Source organism: Peromyscus leucopus, chromosome 16_21, assembly GCF_004664715.2.
Source record: "Peromyscus leucopus breed LL Stock chromosome 16_21, UCI_PerLeu_2.1, whole genome shotgun sequence".
Lineage (NCBI taxonomy): Eukaryota > Metazoa > Chordata > Mammalia > Rodentia > Cricetidae > Peromyscus > Peromyscus leucopus.
Window position 1 is genome coordinate 33,095,296 of NC_051084.1, and position 18,603 is coordinate 33,113,898.

The 18,603-nt window shown below is 43.8% G+C and overlaps 1 protein-coding gene and 1 pseudogene across 9 annotated transcripts in view; one reads left to right on the forward strand and one right to left on the reverse strand.

Moving 5' to 3' along the window:
- Positions 1–18,603, forward strand: part of Lims1 (LIM zinc finger domain containing 1) — a 106,811-nt gene that overhangs the window by 84,799 nt on the left and 3,409 nt on the right. For 5 of the 9 annotated variants that reach the window (XM_028892462.2, XM_028892463.2, XM_037199909.1 and 2 more), the window contains exons 3-10: positions 7,615–7,681; positions 9,072–9,192; positions 9,970–10,119; positions 12,171–12,321; positions 13,855–13,947; positions 15,845–15,893; positions 17,755–17,830; positions 18,001–18,189. In XM_028892462.2, the coding sequence (XP_028748295.1) occupies positions 7,615–7,681; positions 9,072–9,192; positions 9,970–10,119; positions 12,171–12,321; positions 13,855–13,947; positions 15,845–15,893; positions 17,755–17,830; positions 18,001–18,148 (855 nt within the window). In that variant the 3' untranslated portion in view covers positions 18,149–18,189. Of the gene's footprint in view, positions 1–7,614; positions 7,682–9,071; positions 9,193–9,969; positions 10,120–12,170; positions 12,322–13,854; positions 13,948–15,844; positions 15,894–17,754; positions 17,831–18,000; positions 18,191–18,603 lie in introns of those variants that run through there. The other 4 variants (XM_037199907.1, XM_028892466.2, XM_028892461.2 and 1 more) reach the window with 2 other exon arrangements.
- LOC114708905 lies at positions 9,177–9,887 on the reverse strand (annotated as a pseudogene).

Sequence of the window (18,603 nt, forward strand, 5' to 3'; positions counted from 1 at the left end):
CAAGTCTGGAACCTACCCTTGTTCACTACCCATTCACTAGACACAAGCATTTCTGGTGCATCTGTACTTCTCTTAAGCATGGTGTGGCTGGATATGAATGCATACGCTTATAATCCCAGCAACTGGGAGAGGCAGGAGAATCAGGAACTCCCAGCACCCACACGGTGGCTCACAGCCATCTATAGCTCCAGTGCCATGGGATCTCATGCCCTCCTTTGACCATTTACAGCACCAGGAACAAGATCCACCTGCCTCTGCCTTCTAAGTGCTGGGATTAAAGGCGTGTGCCACCACCGCCCAGCACAAATAAACATTTTTAAAAGTCTAAAATTTGTCTCAAAAGAAAAACAGAACAACAAAATAATGACATAGCATCTGCTAGGAATACTACCCAGATGTGGTCCCTCCTCACACCGTGACCCTTTCTCCTGCTAGGAATACTACCCAGATGTCTCTAAAGGTGTTTTGCAGCTTTGTTCACAAAAAAGAACTGATTTACCCAAGGCATCTGTCAGATTTATTATAAGACATCATTACTATTGTTTCCAGCCCAATGCCCTCTGTTTCATTCCACATCTTTTTTGAGTCCACAGAGCACTTCATTCATCTTTAACATGGAGTGCTGTTACATCTCATTATGGCTGTTTATTCCTATCCTTGTCTTCTCATTTAACCTTGAAGACCTCTGGCATAAACTGTCCACATTGCTCTGATATCTCTAACACGTGACTGGAATCCCAGCACTTGGGAAACGGAAAGAAGGTTCAAGAGCTCAAAGCCATCCCTGGCTATACAGCAAGTGGAGACCCTGTCTCAAAAGTAAAAAGAATCAGTGCTGGCTTTCCATGAGATTTCAGTATGTATATAATTAATGCATATAAGCCATTATTTTATAAATCTACCAATTCAGTGGTGGCTTAGACTAATTAAATGCTGTTTTCTGGAGGAAATGCCCATTTAAACAGGCCCAAATACCAGCACTTAATGTTCCTAAATACAGTTTTGTGGTACCTTGGTTATCTCCACTAAAAGGAGTATATTTTTTTTTCTCTTGAAGTCTTTTTCAAAGTAAGCTAGAGCAAACAGTTACAGATGGATACAATTCTAGAAATCTTTCAAACTGACACAGACTGAACCAAGAACCAGGGCCTTAGGCAGGGGTATGCTGCAGATCCAGCCAACATGCCCAGGGCTGAGTTCTCTGTTTAATGCTTCAGACTTTTCTCTCCCTTGTTTGGTTTCCCCAGTGTGTGCCTTTCTCCCGTCACAGAATGTTATTAACAGGAAAGACCTGTTGGTAATGAATGCTGTAATGGAACAATGATTAACAAAGAGTTTCTTCACTCATTTCCTCTAATACTGTATCCTGATTATTCAGGAAGGCTGGGACTGAGAAGTGAAGGCTGAAGGGAGGAAACTCCGAAGCCAGCCTCTCTGCTTATCTACTGACCCACTTGTTTCAGAGCAATTCATGACACATGTATAAATCACTAGGTGAATGTCCAGCACCTGCACATTCCTGAAATAAGCTAAGTTTCCAATTGTTGGCTTTAAAACAGCAGCCTCTCCCACGCCTCTCTGATAGGAATCTTCACAGAGCTGTTGCTGCTAGAGTTCATCGTCTCCCACACCAAGTAATCTCTGTCCCCATGGGTAGAAGGGACCAGAATTCTTAGGCACTCACTTAAACAGTTGTAATTTGGAGCATAATGTTTCTTAGGGGCTTATTGTATTTGTGGTAGAATCAATGGGAAATATTCCCCGTGGCCTCCTTCAGTGGTAGTGGTACTGTTTGGGGAGCACCTCACCCCACTTCCTGCTTTCTTTCTCTCTCTCTCTTTCCTGTGTGTGAATAAAAACGTGATCAGCCAGCTTCCTGCTCCTGCCACTAGGTCATGCCTTCCCTGCTGTGATGAACACTATCCTCTGGAACTGAAAACCGTAACCAACCCTTTCTTCCTTAATTGCTTTGGGCCAGAGTTTCATCACAGCAACAGAAGGTAACTAATTCAGTCAATGCATTCCTGTTTTAAATTGATCTGGGGGTTAACGGAGTTATCTAAAAGGTAGTATTTATGGAAATCTGATTCTTCAAAATTTATGGTGTCTGGTTTTTCTTCATTTTATATCCTAGGCTTTTACTTTGGATCAACTTCTGGATTCCCAGGCTCTTAATTGAGACCTTTCATGCTTCATGGTCTCTACAGCATATGGAAAAGAGGCAGCTCATTATAGCAGAAAGCTCTTGCAATAGGAGTTGTAGTCCTAATGCTAAGTCTTGTACACAGAGGGCACAGGGTCTGAAAGGCAAATGGTTGCAGCAGAATCTGCTCCTTAGTCCTGCAACTGTTTCTTGAGGAGTTGTTTTATTTTGTTTGTTGGTGTTTTATTATTGTTGTTGTTTTGGGTTTGGTTGTTGTTGTTTGCTTTTGGGGGGCTTCTTTGTGGGTTTTTTTGTCTGTCTTGTTTGTTTTTTGTTTGTTTGTTTTGGTTTTCAGATGGGATCTCACTGTGGTATAGCTTGGGCTAGTCTCAAACTCTTCTGAGTCCTTTCTGATTTGACTGCTAATATATTTGTATACACAATAGTACTTGCTTCTCCCACTTAATAAAAGAAAAGAATCTCAACCCTGTTACGATGACTTGCTCCAGGACACCTCTCAAATGGAATCATTTAGCCTTTAAAGCCTCCCAGCTTTCCCTGCCCCATGTATTTTCTCATTTAGGACGAAGCTTGGCTTGGGGAACTATGTTGATGTTCTGTATTCTGGTACGTTGTGAGTTTGGAGTTGTAGAGAGTAGTCATGACATCACTCCATTTAAGGTTTTGCCTTGTGCACCTCTGATGAATGTCAAAACTTTTTTAAGTTCCTGTGAATAACCTGAAAAGATAGCTCTATGGGCAGAGTACTTGCCTTGAAAGCATCAAAGACCTAAATTCAGATCCTCAAAACTCATATAAAAGCTAGATTCTGGCATGCCCTGAACTCTTCTTACCCAAGATGGTTGCAGATCCAGCAGGGCCACGGGGCCTGCCTGCAGCTAGGACGCCTGGCACACCTGTTCACTTACAAGCTCTGCACCGAGAACTGAGCTGTACTAGTCCTTGAGGGCGAGGGGGACAAGCTGGTGACACACTCCATGTCCCATCACCCAGTGGAAGGGCCAGCTGTCACTGCACACGGGTAACCTGGACGGGGAAGACCATGCTGTAGTTCAAACAGTGGAGGATATTTTTCTTCACAAGTTCTTGCTGGGCACCTTTCTGGGCTGCTGGTTGACTAGATTGTCCTGAAGCACCAGGCCAACCAAGTGGATATCTGTGCCCTGTTCCTGACACAGCTGTCAGCACACAAATTTTAAATATTTGTTGTAGCATGAATTGTTAGAAGGTCTTATTAATAAAATCAAACCTGGAGCCAGGTATTAGGGTGAACGCTGGAAGATCAGAGAAACAGAACAAGCCACAGCTTCCTCAGCTGATTAGTAAGTTTCCTCAGACTGGAAGCCTCTGAGTCCTCATCCAAATAGATCTCAGCTGAACTGCTGCTCAAAAGCCTAAAAGCTTAACCAGGTTCTAGTTCCTGGTCCTCACGCCTTATATATCTTTCTGCTTCCTGCCATCACTTCCTGGGATTAAAGGCATGTGTCACCATGCCTGGCTGTTTCCAGTGTGACATTGAACTCACAGAGATCCGGACGGATCTCTGCCTCCATGATGCTAGCATTAAAGGTGTATGTGCCACCATTTTCTGGCCTCTATGTCTATCTAGTGGCTGTTCTCATCTCTGACCCCAGATAAGTTTATTAGGGTGCACAATATTTCGGGGAACACAGTATCACCACAGTTTGTGGACTACAGTGAGATTCTGCTGTCACACTTTTCTAAGGGTCCTGTGTAACTCTTGCATCAAGCTGTATCCTACAAAGGACCAAAGTATATGAGACGTGAAACAGAATGAGAGGAAAGCTGCCCTCGGAGAGTGAGCACATCAACTCCAGGCTGCTGTTGAATAAAGAGCCTGGTGGTGCCTTTAAAAAGCCAGATGCAGTAGTGCACACCTGTGGGAAGATGGGAGAGACAGACAGGAGAATTCTTTTTGTTTTGTTTTGTTTTGTTTTGAGAATTCTTGAGAGCTTATAGACTAACTGTTCATAGCTGTGAACAAGAGACCCTTCTCAAATAAGGTGGAAAACAAGGACTGATAACCAAGTTCATCCATCCTCTGACCTCTACTGTCTGCTATGGCTTGCACTTAGGTGCTGTACCCCCTCAACACCCCCACCCCTAACACACACACACAGTCCCTGTGAGGCCAACACAGAGCTTTGGCAAGAAGTTCTGAGTAGGACTGGAAAGATGTCTCAGTTGTTAAGAACACCTGAGTTTGGTCTTTAGCCCCATGTGAGGCAGTTCACAACTGCCACACACATGCCCAACATATGTATGATACATACTTCCTCCAACATACTTACATGTTAAATAAAAAGATGAATCTTTTTAAGCTATAAGCATGGTTATCTTTCTAGAATGTTATAATTCAATGAATTAATATCAAGTCCTTTGTAGTATGCTTCAAGTGTCTCATTACTATGTTATCAAGAAAGAGTTTGGGGACCAGGCAGTGGTGCCACACGCCTTTAATCCCAGCACTCAGGAGGCAGAGGCAGACGGATCTCTGTGAGTTGAAGACCAGCCTGGTCTACAGATCGAGTTCTAGGACATGTTCCAAAGTTACACAGAGAAACCCTGTCTCAAAAAACAAAACAAAAAAGAGTTTGGAGAGGATTCAGTGGTTAAGAGAATTTGCTGCTCTTACAGAAGACCTGGGCTTGGGTCCCAGGACCCATGTAATTAGGGCTTACAACTGCCTCTGACTCCAGTTCCAATGACCTCTTCTAGCTTCTGTGGGCATCTGCTCACATACACACACACACACACACACACACACACACACACACAGACACACACACACACACACAAAACTTTAAAATAAGTGAATGAATTTTTTGGTTTTTTGAGGCAGGGTTTCTCTGTGTAGCTTTGCGCCTGTCCTGGAACTCGCTTTGTTGACCAGGCTGGCCTCAGACTCACAGAGATCCACCTGCCTCTGCCTCCCGAGTGCTGGCAAAGGCGTGCGCCACCATCGCCCGGCGTGTGAATTTTTTTTTTTTTTAAAGAATTTGGATTACTCTCATACAGATTAATAATATGAATTGTTTCTCCAAATAAAAGAAGTTGTAAACATAATCATATGCTATAAGCTTAAATAAACAGCCAAAGCAATAGAGGTTTGACTCTTTGACTCCCCTCTCATACAGATTAATAATATGAATTGTTTCTCCAAATAAAAGAAGTTATAAACATAATCATATGCTATGAGCTTAAATAAACAGCCAAAGCAATAGAGGTTTGACTCTTTGACTCCCAGGAGGCACCAAGAAGATACACAGACACAGACAGACACACACAGACACACACACACACACACACACACACACTCACACTTACACTCACACCAAAATGGTCACTCAGCAAGCCAATCAGGTTGTAGTAGCATTTGAATACCTACAGCCTAGAGCTATAGTCTGTGTTCTTAATTTCTGTGATGTCTTCTCAGAATTTATATCTATAAAAAGTTGGCACATGTATATTTATTTAAAAAAATTTCCAACTAGGAAAATGTTGTACCCTGATTTCTGGTAAGCTATATTTGGCATGGGCCCATGAAAAGTACTTGGAAGGAAAGGGCTGCCATGTTCATCTCTACAATGCCTGCTTTCTAAGGAATATAATTGTGGTTGTGTTTGGGGCTGAGCGTTTGTTTTGTTGAGACAGGGTTTCCCTCTGACCTCAGATTCACAATCATCCTGCTTCAAATATCTTGGATTACTGGTATGTAAACCACTACACCTGGATGTTTGGTTTTCAAATCTGCATTGGTCACTTAAAAATACTGATAGTAAGCCAGGCATGGTGTTGCACACCTTTAATCCCAGCATTTAGGAGGCAGAGGCAGGTGGACCTTTCTGAGTGCAAGGTCAATCTGGTTTACATAGAGTTCCAGGCCAGCCAGAACTACATATTGACCCTGTCTCAAAAACAAACAAACAAACAAAAAAAAAAGTGAAGCTAAAGAGATGGTTCAGTGGTTAAGAACACTGGCTGCTCATCTAGAGGGCCCAGGTTTGATTTCCACAATCCACATGAGAGCTCACAATTGTCTGTAAGTCCAGTTCCAGGGGACCCGGTGTCGCCTTCTGCCTCCATGGGCAACAGACATGCAGGGGGGTGCAGATATATACTGGTAAAACACCACACACATAAATAAAAATCATTTCTAGCCGGGTGGTGGTAGCGCATGCCTTTAATCCCAGCACTTGGGAGGCAGAGCCAGGCAGATCTCTGTGAGTTCGAGGCCAGCCTGGTCTACAGAGTGAGATCCAGGACAGGCACAAAGCTACACAGAGAAACTCTGTCTTGAAAAAAATTTTTTTTCTAAAAATTATGCTAGAATATGTACCCCTTGTAAATATTTAGTCTTACAGTGAAAATTTTTAGATACTGACCTAAAATAATGAGGGGAGGGGGTTTTACATATATGCAAATTATCTGGGTTGAGGGGTCTGTAGCTTTCATCCAGTTCATAAAGGTAAATAAGGCTGGAGAGATGACTTAGTGGTTAAGGGCACTGGCTGCCTTTCCATATGATCCAGGCTCAGTTCCAAGCACCCCCATGTTAGCTAACAGCCATCTATAATTCCAGTTCCAGGAGAGCTCATGCTCTCATCTGGCCCTCATGGACATCAGACACACACGGTACACAGACATTCATGAAGACAAAACACCCATATACATAAAATAAAGATAAATATTTTTTAAAAACCTTAGAGTATGTATGGCAGAAATAACTAAGCACAGTCCGAGGTGAGACCAGCTGTTTGCTCTGTCCTCACCTTGTACAGCTTCAGTGTGTGCTGTCTGTGTGTGCATGGGAGTGCACATGTGTACCTGGACATGAGAAAGCTGAGGTGGTTTTCTTTGATTATCCTCCACTTTATATTTTGAGACAGTGTTTCTCACTGAACCTAAAGTTCATCTGTTAGCCTGGGCTGTCTGGCCCATGAGCTTTGTCCACCTGTCACTGTGTCCCCTTCCCCAGGCCAGGTTACAAGCACACACATCTATTTCCAACTTTTATGTGGGTGTTAGACCATCTAACGTCAGATTAGTCCTTGTACCAGCATAGAGAAATGTCCCAGAGTTAGCCAGGCATATTGTGTACACCTTTAATGCCAGCACTCCAGAGGCAGAGGCAGGCGGATCTCTGTGAATTCAAGGTCATTCTAGTCTCCACAGCAAATTCCAGGCCAGCCAGAGCTACATGATGAGACCCTGTCTCCAAACAAAAAACAAAACCTCCTTTGGTGAGGACTGGGATAGTTGATTTGTGAATGTTAAGACACACACACACACACACACACACACACACACACACACACACACACCATAAGACAACAGCAAAAGCCACTTTTGTTTGTCTTTTCATGGAAACATTGCCCTCTGGTGGTTTTGTATGTGTAAGCTGATGGCCCTTGTGCTTTCTCTTCCAGTTTGAAGGAAGGAAGTACTGTGAGCATGATTTCCAGATGCTCTTTGCTCCCTGCTGCCACCAGTGTGGTAAGTTTTACTGCTGAATATAAGTACAAAATAAGTTTCACAGCATTCCAGTCACTGTGTAGTTGATGTCTCTAGTGCTGTGACCAAACACTGACTGAAAGCAGCTGCAGGGAGGAAGGCCTTATTTATTTCATCTTGTACTCCAGGTCACAGTCCGTCACTGAGGGAAGTCAGGGCAGGAACTTGAAGCAGAAGCCGTGGAGAAACAGCTTGCTGGTTTGCCAGCAGACTTAAACTCAGCTACTGCTCTAGATTGGGCTTTCTGAGGTGCTTTCCCTCTGCACATAGCCTTTGCCAACGTACTTTTGGTCTGGCCAGAGAAGAGACAGACTATTTCAGCTGAGTGGATAAAGGTGCATATGTACTTGACTCACTTACTGTAGCCACCTCAGTGGTGGCTCAACTAGAACATTTCTAGGGATTGGAGACCCTGAATTCAGTGTTTAAAATGCTCAGTGAGCCGGGCGGAGGTGGCCACGCCTTTAATCCCAGCACTCAGGAGGCAGAGAGAGACAGGAGGATCTCTGAGTCGGAGGCCAGCCTGGTCTGCAGAGTGAATTCCAGGACAGGCTCCAAAACTACATAAACCCTGTCTCGAAAATCCAAATAAAAATAAAAATATAAAAAATAAATAAATAAAATGCTCAGTGAAGGAAGTCAGTGTGAATTATGGGAAAAGTGGCAGGCCAGGCATGATCCCGGCACTCTGAAAACATGCAGGAGGAGCTCTGAGTCTGAGGCAGCCAGAGCAAGTTTCAGGCCAGTCGGGGGTGCATAGTGAGAGAGACCCTGTCTGAAAAACACAGCAAGAACAAAAAACAGAAAATGCGTTGTAGAGACTGAAGTTATAACACTCAGTGGTAAAAAAAACACTTAGCATTCCAAAGGCCCTTGGTTCGATCCCCACCACTGAGTGGAGCAGTGAGAGTCAAAGGAAAAGGTGTGTAGGTTTCGGTTGTCTGTGTCAACAGTGACCCTAAACAACCACGAGGCACTGGAAAAAAACAGCTTTAAAATGTGGCTCCAAATAAAAAATGGGGACTCAGATGAAAGAATGATCATTTGTCTGCTCTCTTACTCCAACAGACACAGTGTAAAAGGTCTTCTTTAAATTAGGCTGGTAATACAGACCTGTAATCCTAGATACATGGGAAGCTGAGGCAGGAGGATTTCAAGTTTAAGGGCAGCCTGAACAATTCACTTGAGGCCCTGTGTCAGAAATTAAAAGGGAAGAATCAGAGGGCTGGAGCTGGCTGTAACCCAGGGAAAGCAGTGGCTTAGCATTGAGGAGCACTAGTCGGTCCCTAGTAAGCCCTCCTTGAACACTCGCCCCTTCTGTCTATAGTAAATAAGACGTCTCATGCATTCTCCGTACTTTCCTTTCCCATAGGTGAATTCATCATTGGTCGGGTTATTAAAGCCATGAACAACAGCTGGCATCCTGAATGCTTTCGATGTGACCTCTGCCAGGAAGTGCTGGCAGACATAGGGTTTGTCAAGAATGCTGGCAGGTAGGACTTTGCCATCCTTGCTGGATGTGGGTGGCCAATGGGATTGTTCAAGACTCCTGCATTTTCCCTATGGAGTATGAGGTACTGCTCTAGGGATGAGAATGTAGAACTAACCATGCACTGACTTGCTTAGTACCCTGGGAAATGGCCCCAGAGCTTAGTCACGGGGTCTGTTCCTGCATGCCTCCTATTCTGCCAATAAGATATGGGCATTGGTGAAGTCCATGCTCATCTGTGGGTTATTAGTGGAACAGATTTTTCCTGCACTTTGAGTCTGCTCTACTAAGCACAGGAGATGGTTTTCTTCTTCTTCTTTTTTAATCTAAAATGTGTTTTATTGGGATGGTTCGCACTCATCTTGAATCAGGTGCTTTTTAGTGCTGCTTCCTCCTGAAGGAGCATCCTTCTGTCCGCCTTGCTTTTCTGCCTGTGGGCTGACAGAGGCAGTGGAGCAGCCAACACACAAGGCTACCGCCTGTGCATGGCTAAAGACCGTGGTGGTCTTACAGCATCCTGGGCATTTCACATCCGTAAAGTAAGAATTGGGACTCTGCACCAGGCGCTTTTTCTTGTGTTTCCTCTTTTCCTCTTCTGGAGAGGGATGAAGGAGATCCTTTGCGAGAGGCATGTTCTCATAGGGAGGTTGTCACCGCCAGAAAGGTGGAAATAATTTTCTAAAAAATGGTTTCTCTAATTTGTGCTCGGAGATATGAGAAGTTTATTTCTAATGATTAAAAAGAACTTAAGATTTTAAATTTCCATTTTGGCCCTGTATAGACACCTGTGTCGTCCATGTCATAATCGTGAAAAGGCCAGAGGCCTTGGGAAATACATCTGTCAGAAATGCCATGCCATCATTGATGAACAGCCTCTGATCTTCAAGAATGACCCTTACCATCCAGACCACTTCAACTGTGCCAACTGCGGGTATTACAGTATTTTTCTTGACATTGTGCAAAACAGTAGTGAAGGATCAAAGTTACCTATATTTCTATTACTGCAACAGACCAGTTCACTTGTCTTCTTCAAGCTTTCATTTTATTTTATTTGGTGTGTGTGTGTGTGTGTGTGTGTGTGTGTGTACATGTGTACACCTGTAGTCTTGTGTGTGCTAGGCAAATGGTGTGCATGGAGTTAAACCCTTAGTTCTCCCACTTTTAGTGTTAGACCATAGAGGGACCAAGAGCATTATATAAAGGCTCTACTCTTCCGATAATGATCTGTGATAGCTGGTTATTCAGTGTTGAATAAGTGAGTTTATAACCAGGTAGGAAGCAAAGTAAAAGAACAATTAGCAGACCTCACATAAGAAGCACAGGTAACATGTTATCACCAAATCAGGTGCTTAAAACATCCAACAGAAATTACTAGAGTAGCCTAGTTGAGAGTGCAGGTATAAATAGTGTCATCAAATTAGGCACTTACATTATCCAGCAGAAATGAGTAGACTGCTGAAACAGTCATGTTTGAGTTATTTTTTATCTGTCTTGATGTTTTGCTTGCATGAAGTAGGTGCACTGCATATGTGCCTGGTGTCCATGGAAGTCATGACGGGGAATTACATCTTCTGGAACTAGAATTAAAAATGGTTGTCATCTACCACATGGATGCTGGAATTGAACCCAGGTCCTCTGCAACCAGTACCTTAACCACTGAGCCATCTCTCCAACTCTCGTTTGAGTTCTCAATTGAGAGATTTCTAGACAGAGCAGATGATCTCTGCGTGGATGAGCTTCTGGCTTCCCATTCCCACCACAGGCATGCTTATACTAGTGGCTGAACCATGGGAACCTCTGTTGGAAATGGTTCATCATCCATTATTCTCAAGGCTCGAGTCTTTTAAAATCCTTGGTTGTTTGCTGTCCTTCCTCCCTTCTGTAGCACCTGAGGGCCACCCTGCCCCAGAACAGGGAGTCTTGAAGGATACTTGAATTAAATATGCTGGACTCTGGGATAAGGAGTCTACCCCACATCCACAGCCAACTTTTTAGTAAGCTTAAGTAGCACATGATAGAGCTGGAGAGATGGCTCAGTAGTTAAGAGCACTGGCTCCTCTTCCAGGGCACCCAGGCGCAATTCCTAACACCCACATGGCAATATGCAACCCTCTGTAACTTTAGTTCCAGGCCATCTAAAGCTCTCTTCTGGCCTTCTCAGGCACCAGGCACGCATTTAATGCACAGGCATACATACGAAGTACCTATGCACATAAAAAATTTTAAGTCCCATGATGATTTACCAATAAAATTTATCTTTTCTTATTATTTTTTGTCTTAATAGTTTATTCTTTGACAATTCCATAGGTGTATATAACATGTTTTAATGAAAGTCACACCCATTCTCTTTTATCTTTTTTTTTTTTTTTTTTTTTATAGTCCACTGAGTTTAATTAGGGTTGCTTGCAAGTACATGGCTGTGGAGTTATTTCCTGGATCATGGACGCCTTACCAGTGGCTACACCCCTGAAGGCAAATGATTCCCCTTCTGTCAATAGCCATTGACTGCCAAGAGCTCCTCAGCTAAGGGAGGGGCCTACTGTGCCCCTCACTCAGTGTAATTTATACTTTATAATAATGCGCACCTGTGTATCCCAGGCTGTCTGCAAACTCACAATCCTTCTTCCTCGGCCTCCCAAGTGTTGGGATTGCAAATGTGGACTACTATTCCTGGACCCAGCACTGTGAGTTTTAAGGAAGACAAATGGACTGAAATGTAATATGTTACTGTGGGACAGCAATGATAAACAGGACTGAGTGGCGTGTGTCTGACCTTTCCTTGTATCTCACCATTAATACAAGATACTGGTAACAACCTGAAACCCAGACAAGTCCCTTAATTCCGGTTTATGAGGGGAACATAGAAGTTGTCAGGGCTTGATATGATTTTATCTTTTAAAATCTTATAAAATTTCTGCTACCTCTGTTAGGTACCTGTTCAGCTGTACAGTAGTATTTAGTTGAATGTCTTTTGGTGGACAGGAAGGAGCTAACTGCTGATGCCCGGGAGCTGAAAGGGGAGCTGTACTGTCTGCCATGTCATGATAAGATGGGGGTCCCTATCTGTGGTGCTTGTCGGAGGCCCATTGAAGGGCGAGTAGTGAATGCCATGGGCAAGCAATGGCATGTGGAGGTAAGTACACCTTGGCCAAAGATAGCCAGTACTTTCAGTTTCTATTCCTCAGGTATGGTAGCAAGATAAGAACAATTTAAAGACTAAATGTTGGCATGTTTTTCAAAACAGTCTATCACTGTGATTTAAAAAACAAACAAACAAAAAACTGACCAAGCCAAGTGTGGTGGCTCACTCCTTTAATCCCAGCACTTGGGAGCAGAACCAGGAGCCTCTCCATGAGTCCCAGGCTAGATCATAAGATCCAGCTCAACCAGGACTACATAGAGAGACCCTGTCTCAAAAACAAAACAAAACCAAACAACAACAACTGGCCAAAGGCAGCTTGGGAGAAGAAAGGGTTTATCATGGATTACAGGTTATTTCCATCGTGAAGCGAAGCCAAGTTGGGAATTCGAGTCAGATCCTGGATGGGAACTGGAGCCGAGACCAAGGAGAAACACTGCTCATTGGCTCCCTCCCAGGCTCATTGTCAGTTAGCCACCTTTCTTACACAGCCCAGGTTAACCCACCCAGGGACGGCACCTCCCACAGTGGGCTGGGCCCACCCACACCTATTAGCAAGCAAGAAAATACCCCACAGACATGTCCACAGGCCAATCTGGTGGAGGCAACACCTAGAGTTACAGACTAGTTTGTATCAAGTTGACCAAAGCTAACCAGCACAACTTAATAAAAATTTTAAAAAAATCTAGAATGTTTAACATGACAACATACTGCAGGGTGTATACTTTGTTCCTAATTCCTTCTTGAGGACAAGTGTCACAGTTGTAACAATTAGTTATTCTCAGTTACAAATACACTGGGATGCCCATCTCCTTCCATATGTCTTATTTAATAGTTTGTATTTTTAAGATGATTTGATTGTATGTGTATGAGTGTTTTCCCTGCATGTGTGTGTGTGGTGCCTGTAAAGGTCAGACAAGGCCATCAGATCCCCGGAACTGGAGTTATGGACAGTCATAAGTTGCCGTACTGGTGCTGGAAACCAAACCCACATCCTAATCCAGAGCTGCAGGTGCTTCCAACTGCTGAGCAGTTATCTTTTTGGTTTTTCAAGACAAGATTTCTCTGTGTAGCCCTGGCTTTCCTGGAACTCACTATGTAGACCAGGTTGACCTTCAACTCACAGAGTTGATCCACCTGCCTCTGCCTTCCCCAGTGCTGGGGTTAAAGGCGTGTGCAGCCACCCGCTGGCTAAGGTAACCCATTAGAGCCTCATAGACACAAGAATTGAAACCATAAACGTAGCTGGTCTTGCCAGGTATGGCGGCACACACCTTTAAACCCAGCATTCAGGAAGCAGAGGCAGATGGATATCTGTGAATTCCAGGCCACCCTGGTCTACACAGCCAATTTTACATCTGACAGAGCTCTCAGATCTACATAGTGAGGCACTATCACCCCCAAAAAAGGGGGGAATCTGGTTATTGATCTTACTATCTTTTCTAAGAATTAGTTAACTTTGAGGTTACTTTGTTAGATAAATTAAATCACAGCATCTCAAAAATAATCTATTCAATGTTTTTCCAGCATTTTGTTTGTGCAAAATGTGAAAAGCCATTTCTTGGACATCGCCATTATGAGAGGAAGGGCTTGGCTTATTGTGAAACTCACTATAATCAGGTAATGATTGTACTTACTAGATATTTGATACATGCAGATTGAAACTCATCAATGTTTCAGCTGTAGAAAAAACTCTTGGAAAATGTACATTGGTCCACAGAGATGTATTTTAAATCATTGAGTCTTGGAATACTTCGTAAATAACATACAAATAATATCTATATATCTACCTTTACCCATAATCTACATTTGCTTCCCCTGGATGCATTTGATTTTACTATATAAAAATAGACCATTATATCAATACACATATCTTCATGTACAGTTAGTTATGTATGTGCATTTCAGTCCATAGTTCTTTTTGTTGTTTTTGTTTTGAGTTTTTTTTTTTTTTTTTTCATTTTATGTGTTTGCCCAAATGTATGTCTGTTCACCCTATGTGTGCAGTGTCTGTGGAGGCCAGAAAAGGGCATTGGATCCTCTGGGACTGAAGTTATAAATAGTTGTAAGCTACTACATGGATGCTAGGAATTGAGCCTGGGTCCTCTGGAAGAGCAGCCAGTGCTCTTAACTACTGAGATGCCTCTGCAGCCCATGAATAGGTTTTTAAAAAATATTTGTAGTAGTTCTTTGAGAATTCACACAGTGTGTTTTAATCATGTTCACTCCTATCTCACTCTAACTCCTCCCGGACTTACCTGACCTTCCTACACCCTACCTTCTTTTTTTTTTTTCTTAAGATTTATTTACTTAGTATGTATACAGTGTTCTTCCTGCAGGCCAAAAGAGGTCACCAGATCACCAGATCTCATTATAGGTGGTTGTGAGCCACCACGTGGTTGCTGGGAATTGAACTCAGAACCTCTGGAAGAGCAGTCAATGCTCTTAACCTCTGAGCCATCTCTCCAGCCCCACCCTACCTTCTTATAAGCCTCCAGTTTTGTTTTTGTTTTTGTTTTTTTTAAATAACCCATCTACTCCAGTTTGTGCTCCCATTTACATCTGGGTATGGGGCTATATGCACTGGAGCATGGTCAGTTTACAGGAGCTACACTTTTTTTTTTCAAAGATTTATTTGTTTATGTATGTTTATGAATGCTCTACTTGCATGTATGCCTGCATGACAGAAGAGGCCATTAGATCCCACTATAGATGGTTGTGAGCCACCATGTGGTTGCTGGGGATTGAACCTGGGACCTTTAGAAGAGCAGTCAGTGCTCGTAACCACTGAGCCATCTGGAGTGGGTCAGGAGCTCTACTCTGAAGGAAGGTTGACTCTCCTTCCCCCAGAAGCCATCAACTGTCCTAGCTCCTCCTCAGTGAGGAGTCGGGTTTTGGCTAGAATACTGAACAGGTAGTGGCATGTCTTCTCAGCCTCTCCTCTGTGTTCATTGCTCCTCCCTTGGTGCCCATGCAGGCTTGGGTTGGCTATATCTGCACTGTGAATTGCTGTTTCCCCCTTCCCTTATATCCAATGGCAACCTGTGAACAGTCCCTTTCTGACTGTGTAAATGTCCTCCCGCTGAGATTTGCTGACGTGCAATAATGCTGCTGTTCTGCGTGGAAATGATAGTTACCTGGTTTAATGCCCTCCTCAATCCTCAGTTGGCTGTCGGCACTCTGCTTGAACAGCCGCCATCCTCCCTCCTGGGCATAAGGGTCGCTTGTCTGTCCATTTCTTATCTGGAAGGACTTGGGTTTTTTTTTTTTTTTTTTTTTAATTATTTTGGTGCTCAGATTGTCACCAGGAAATGTTAAAGTGATGAAAAGTGAACGATTTTCATTGTAACTAATGGATTACTAATTTCCTCTAGAAAGGATAAATTCTAAACTTGAGTTGCCAGCTTCTTGTTTTTCGGTGGTAAACAGAAAGGACAGAGATCATAGAAATACTGTAAAGAACTGAATTCCAGCACACCTCGAGCTCTCACTGCTTGTCTCTTGTCTTCGTCCTCAGCTCTTTGGTGATGTCTGTTTCCACTGCAACCGAGTCATAGAAGGGGACGGTATGTATCTGGGGTGGATGAGACCGCTTCAGCAGAAGGACACTTGTGGTATGGAAAGTGAAAGGCGCTGGCCGCTTCGATGGCCGCGATGTGGTCGTTATCCCTTATTTCCTCTTCGTGTGCTTCTCAGGTGCTCCACAGAGGAGCGATGGGCTAACCAGGCAGGACAGCTGCTGTGTGTACCGAGTCACTAGGACTTAGTGAACAGACTAACCAGGCAGGACAGCTGCTGTGAGCTGTGTACCGAGTCAACAGGACTTAGTGAACAGACTAACCAGGCAGCACAGCTGCTGTGAGCTGTGTACCGAGTCAACAGGACTTAGTGAACACACTAACCAGGCAGGACAGATTGGCTACAACGTGGGAAAGCAGCTGTGTTTGCTAATGGTCACTAACCAACCCTGCCAGAAATTTCCTGACAGTTCTAAACAACACTGTTTACAACATGCTTTATGGTTCTCAGCAGACATCACCTAATCAGGAAATGCTTTGGGAAGACTGCAGTTAGTAGCAAGGTTAGTCCAGGAACCGTCTTTAGGGCCGTAACAAATCAACTTAACTGCGGGAGACACTTGAAAAGACAAGGGAAGTTACATTCTTAGTGTCACCTTTGAAAGAACTCCCTCACAGTCAGATAAAGTCTGGAGTTGGAAGAAATGTTGTATCTAATTCCTATTTCTTCAGTGGACCAACAGCAGTAGAGACAGAAACACAGCAAAGAGCTGTTGGTCTTCAAGCCTTGTCAGAAAAGCTCATCTGAGCAACGTGAGACAGGCTGGCTACTGCCCACAGTGCTGAGAAGGAATCGTAATTGGTGTCTCCGATTTGTAGGTAAAGAAAAATTAATATCTAAAAAGGGCAAGACAGGGCTAGGGAGGTAGCTCAGAGGGTAAGTGCTTGTGTAACATGAGGGCCAGAGCTCTGGCCTTGCACTGTAAATGCTGCCTGCTCAGTGCCGCCTGCCTGTCTTTCCAGTGAGGCAGAGCTCCCCAGAGCAAGCCGCCAACCCGACTAGCTGTAGTGGCTGCTCTGAGTTCAACTAAGAGACCTTTCCTCGATTAATAAGATTGAGAGTGGTCAAAGAAAATTCCCGTACCAGTCTCCGGCTTCTCGTCACATAGATACATACATGTACCCATACACAAAGACAAGTGCGGAAAAGAAGAAAATTGAAAGATAGAAATACTCTTGCTTACATTGAAACGTTCGGGTTTTTCAAGCCAGGGTTTCTCTGTGTAGCTTTTGGAGCCTGTCCTGGAACTCGCTCAGTAGACCAGGCTGGCCTCAAACTCAGATCTGCCTGGCTCTGCCTCCCGAGTGCTGGGATTAAAGGCGAGCACCACCACCACCTGCCTATTTTTTTAATAATGTGAAAAAAGCCAGGCTTGGTGGTACATGCCTTTAATCCCAGCACTCAGGAGATAGACACAGGCAAATCTCTGTGAGTTTGAGGCCAGCCTGGTCCACATATAGTGAGTCCAGGCTGGCCAAGAGCTACATAGTGAGACCCTGCCTCAAAAAACAAACAAAAGAGTAAAAAAAAATAGCCATAATTTAAAAATAGATTTGTTGGAAGCATATTAATAGCATTGAGTTTTTTAACTGTGTTTTTGCAAGAAAAAAAGACCTCTTATCAGGCATGGTGATGCACGTATATAATTACAGAATCAGGGAGGCTAAGGTAGGGAGATCAGGAGTTCAGTCCAGCCTGGGCTACAGAGTAGGACTCTGTATCAAAGATGAAGGAACCTCTCAAGAAAGAAGGCACTTGGGAACAGCTTTCTTTGTTCTTCAGGGTTGGAAACAATCCCCTCTTCCCACAGTGAAATGCCCCATGTGACTGGATCTCTTTTTTCCCCAGTGGTCTCTGCCCTCAACAAGGCCTGGTGTGTGAGCTGCTTTGCCTGTTCCACCTGCAATACCAAGTTAACACTCAAGTAAGTCCTTGGCAGGCCCAGCGTGACTGCTGAAGCTGGGTTTCAGATGCCATTTAGACTCTAAGAAGGGGAGCGACTGCTGCCTGCGTCTTCTTCCTCCTGAGTCCTCTGATGTAAATGTTCTTCTTTAACTGTTCTGTTCTGTCCCTTCTTCTTTGTTCTACTCAAAGGGATAAGTTTGTTGAAATTGATCTAAAGCCAGTCTGCAAATACTGTTATGAGAAAATGCCAGAAGAGTTTAAGAGGCGGCTTGCCAAACGGGAGAGAGAAGCAAAGGATAAGGACAAGCAGAGAAAGAGAAAGCCAGTGTGTCTGTAACGTTCTGTCCCTTCCAGGCCGTTCCCATTGCTGCTCCTGTGGTCAGTCTTCAGGATGCCTTTCTTTCTGCTTGTCTTTCTGTCCTTTTGTTTTTTGCATGTTTTTGTGGCCATCAGAGATTGAAATACTTGTCCTGTGTAGAGTTGGTTCCTTCACCTATTACAAGTATAAAACTTAATGAGATCATACTGAACACTGGCTTCCATGCACATGCCTGCCTCATCTGTGCTGTTTTCCCAATGTTTCCTTAGAACAAAAGCTATTTTGTGGGCAAAAGTTTAAATATTCCTGCTTTAGCCAGGCAGTCAGTGGCGCACGCCTTTAATTCCAGCACTGGGGAGGCAGAGGCAGACAGATCTCTGTGAGTTCAAGGCCAGCCTGGTCTACAAAGCAAGTTTCAGGACAGCCAGAGCTACACAGAGAAATCCTGTCTCAAAAAAAAAAAAAAAAAAAAA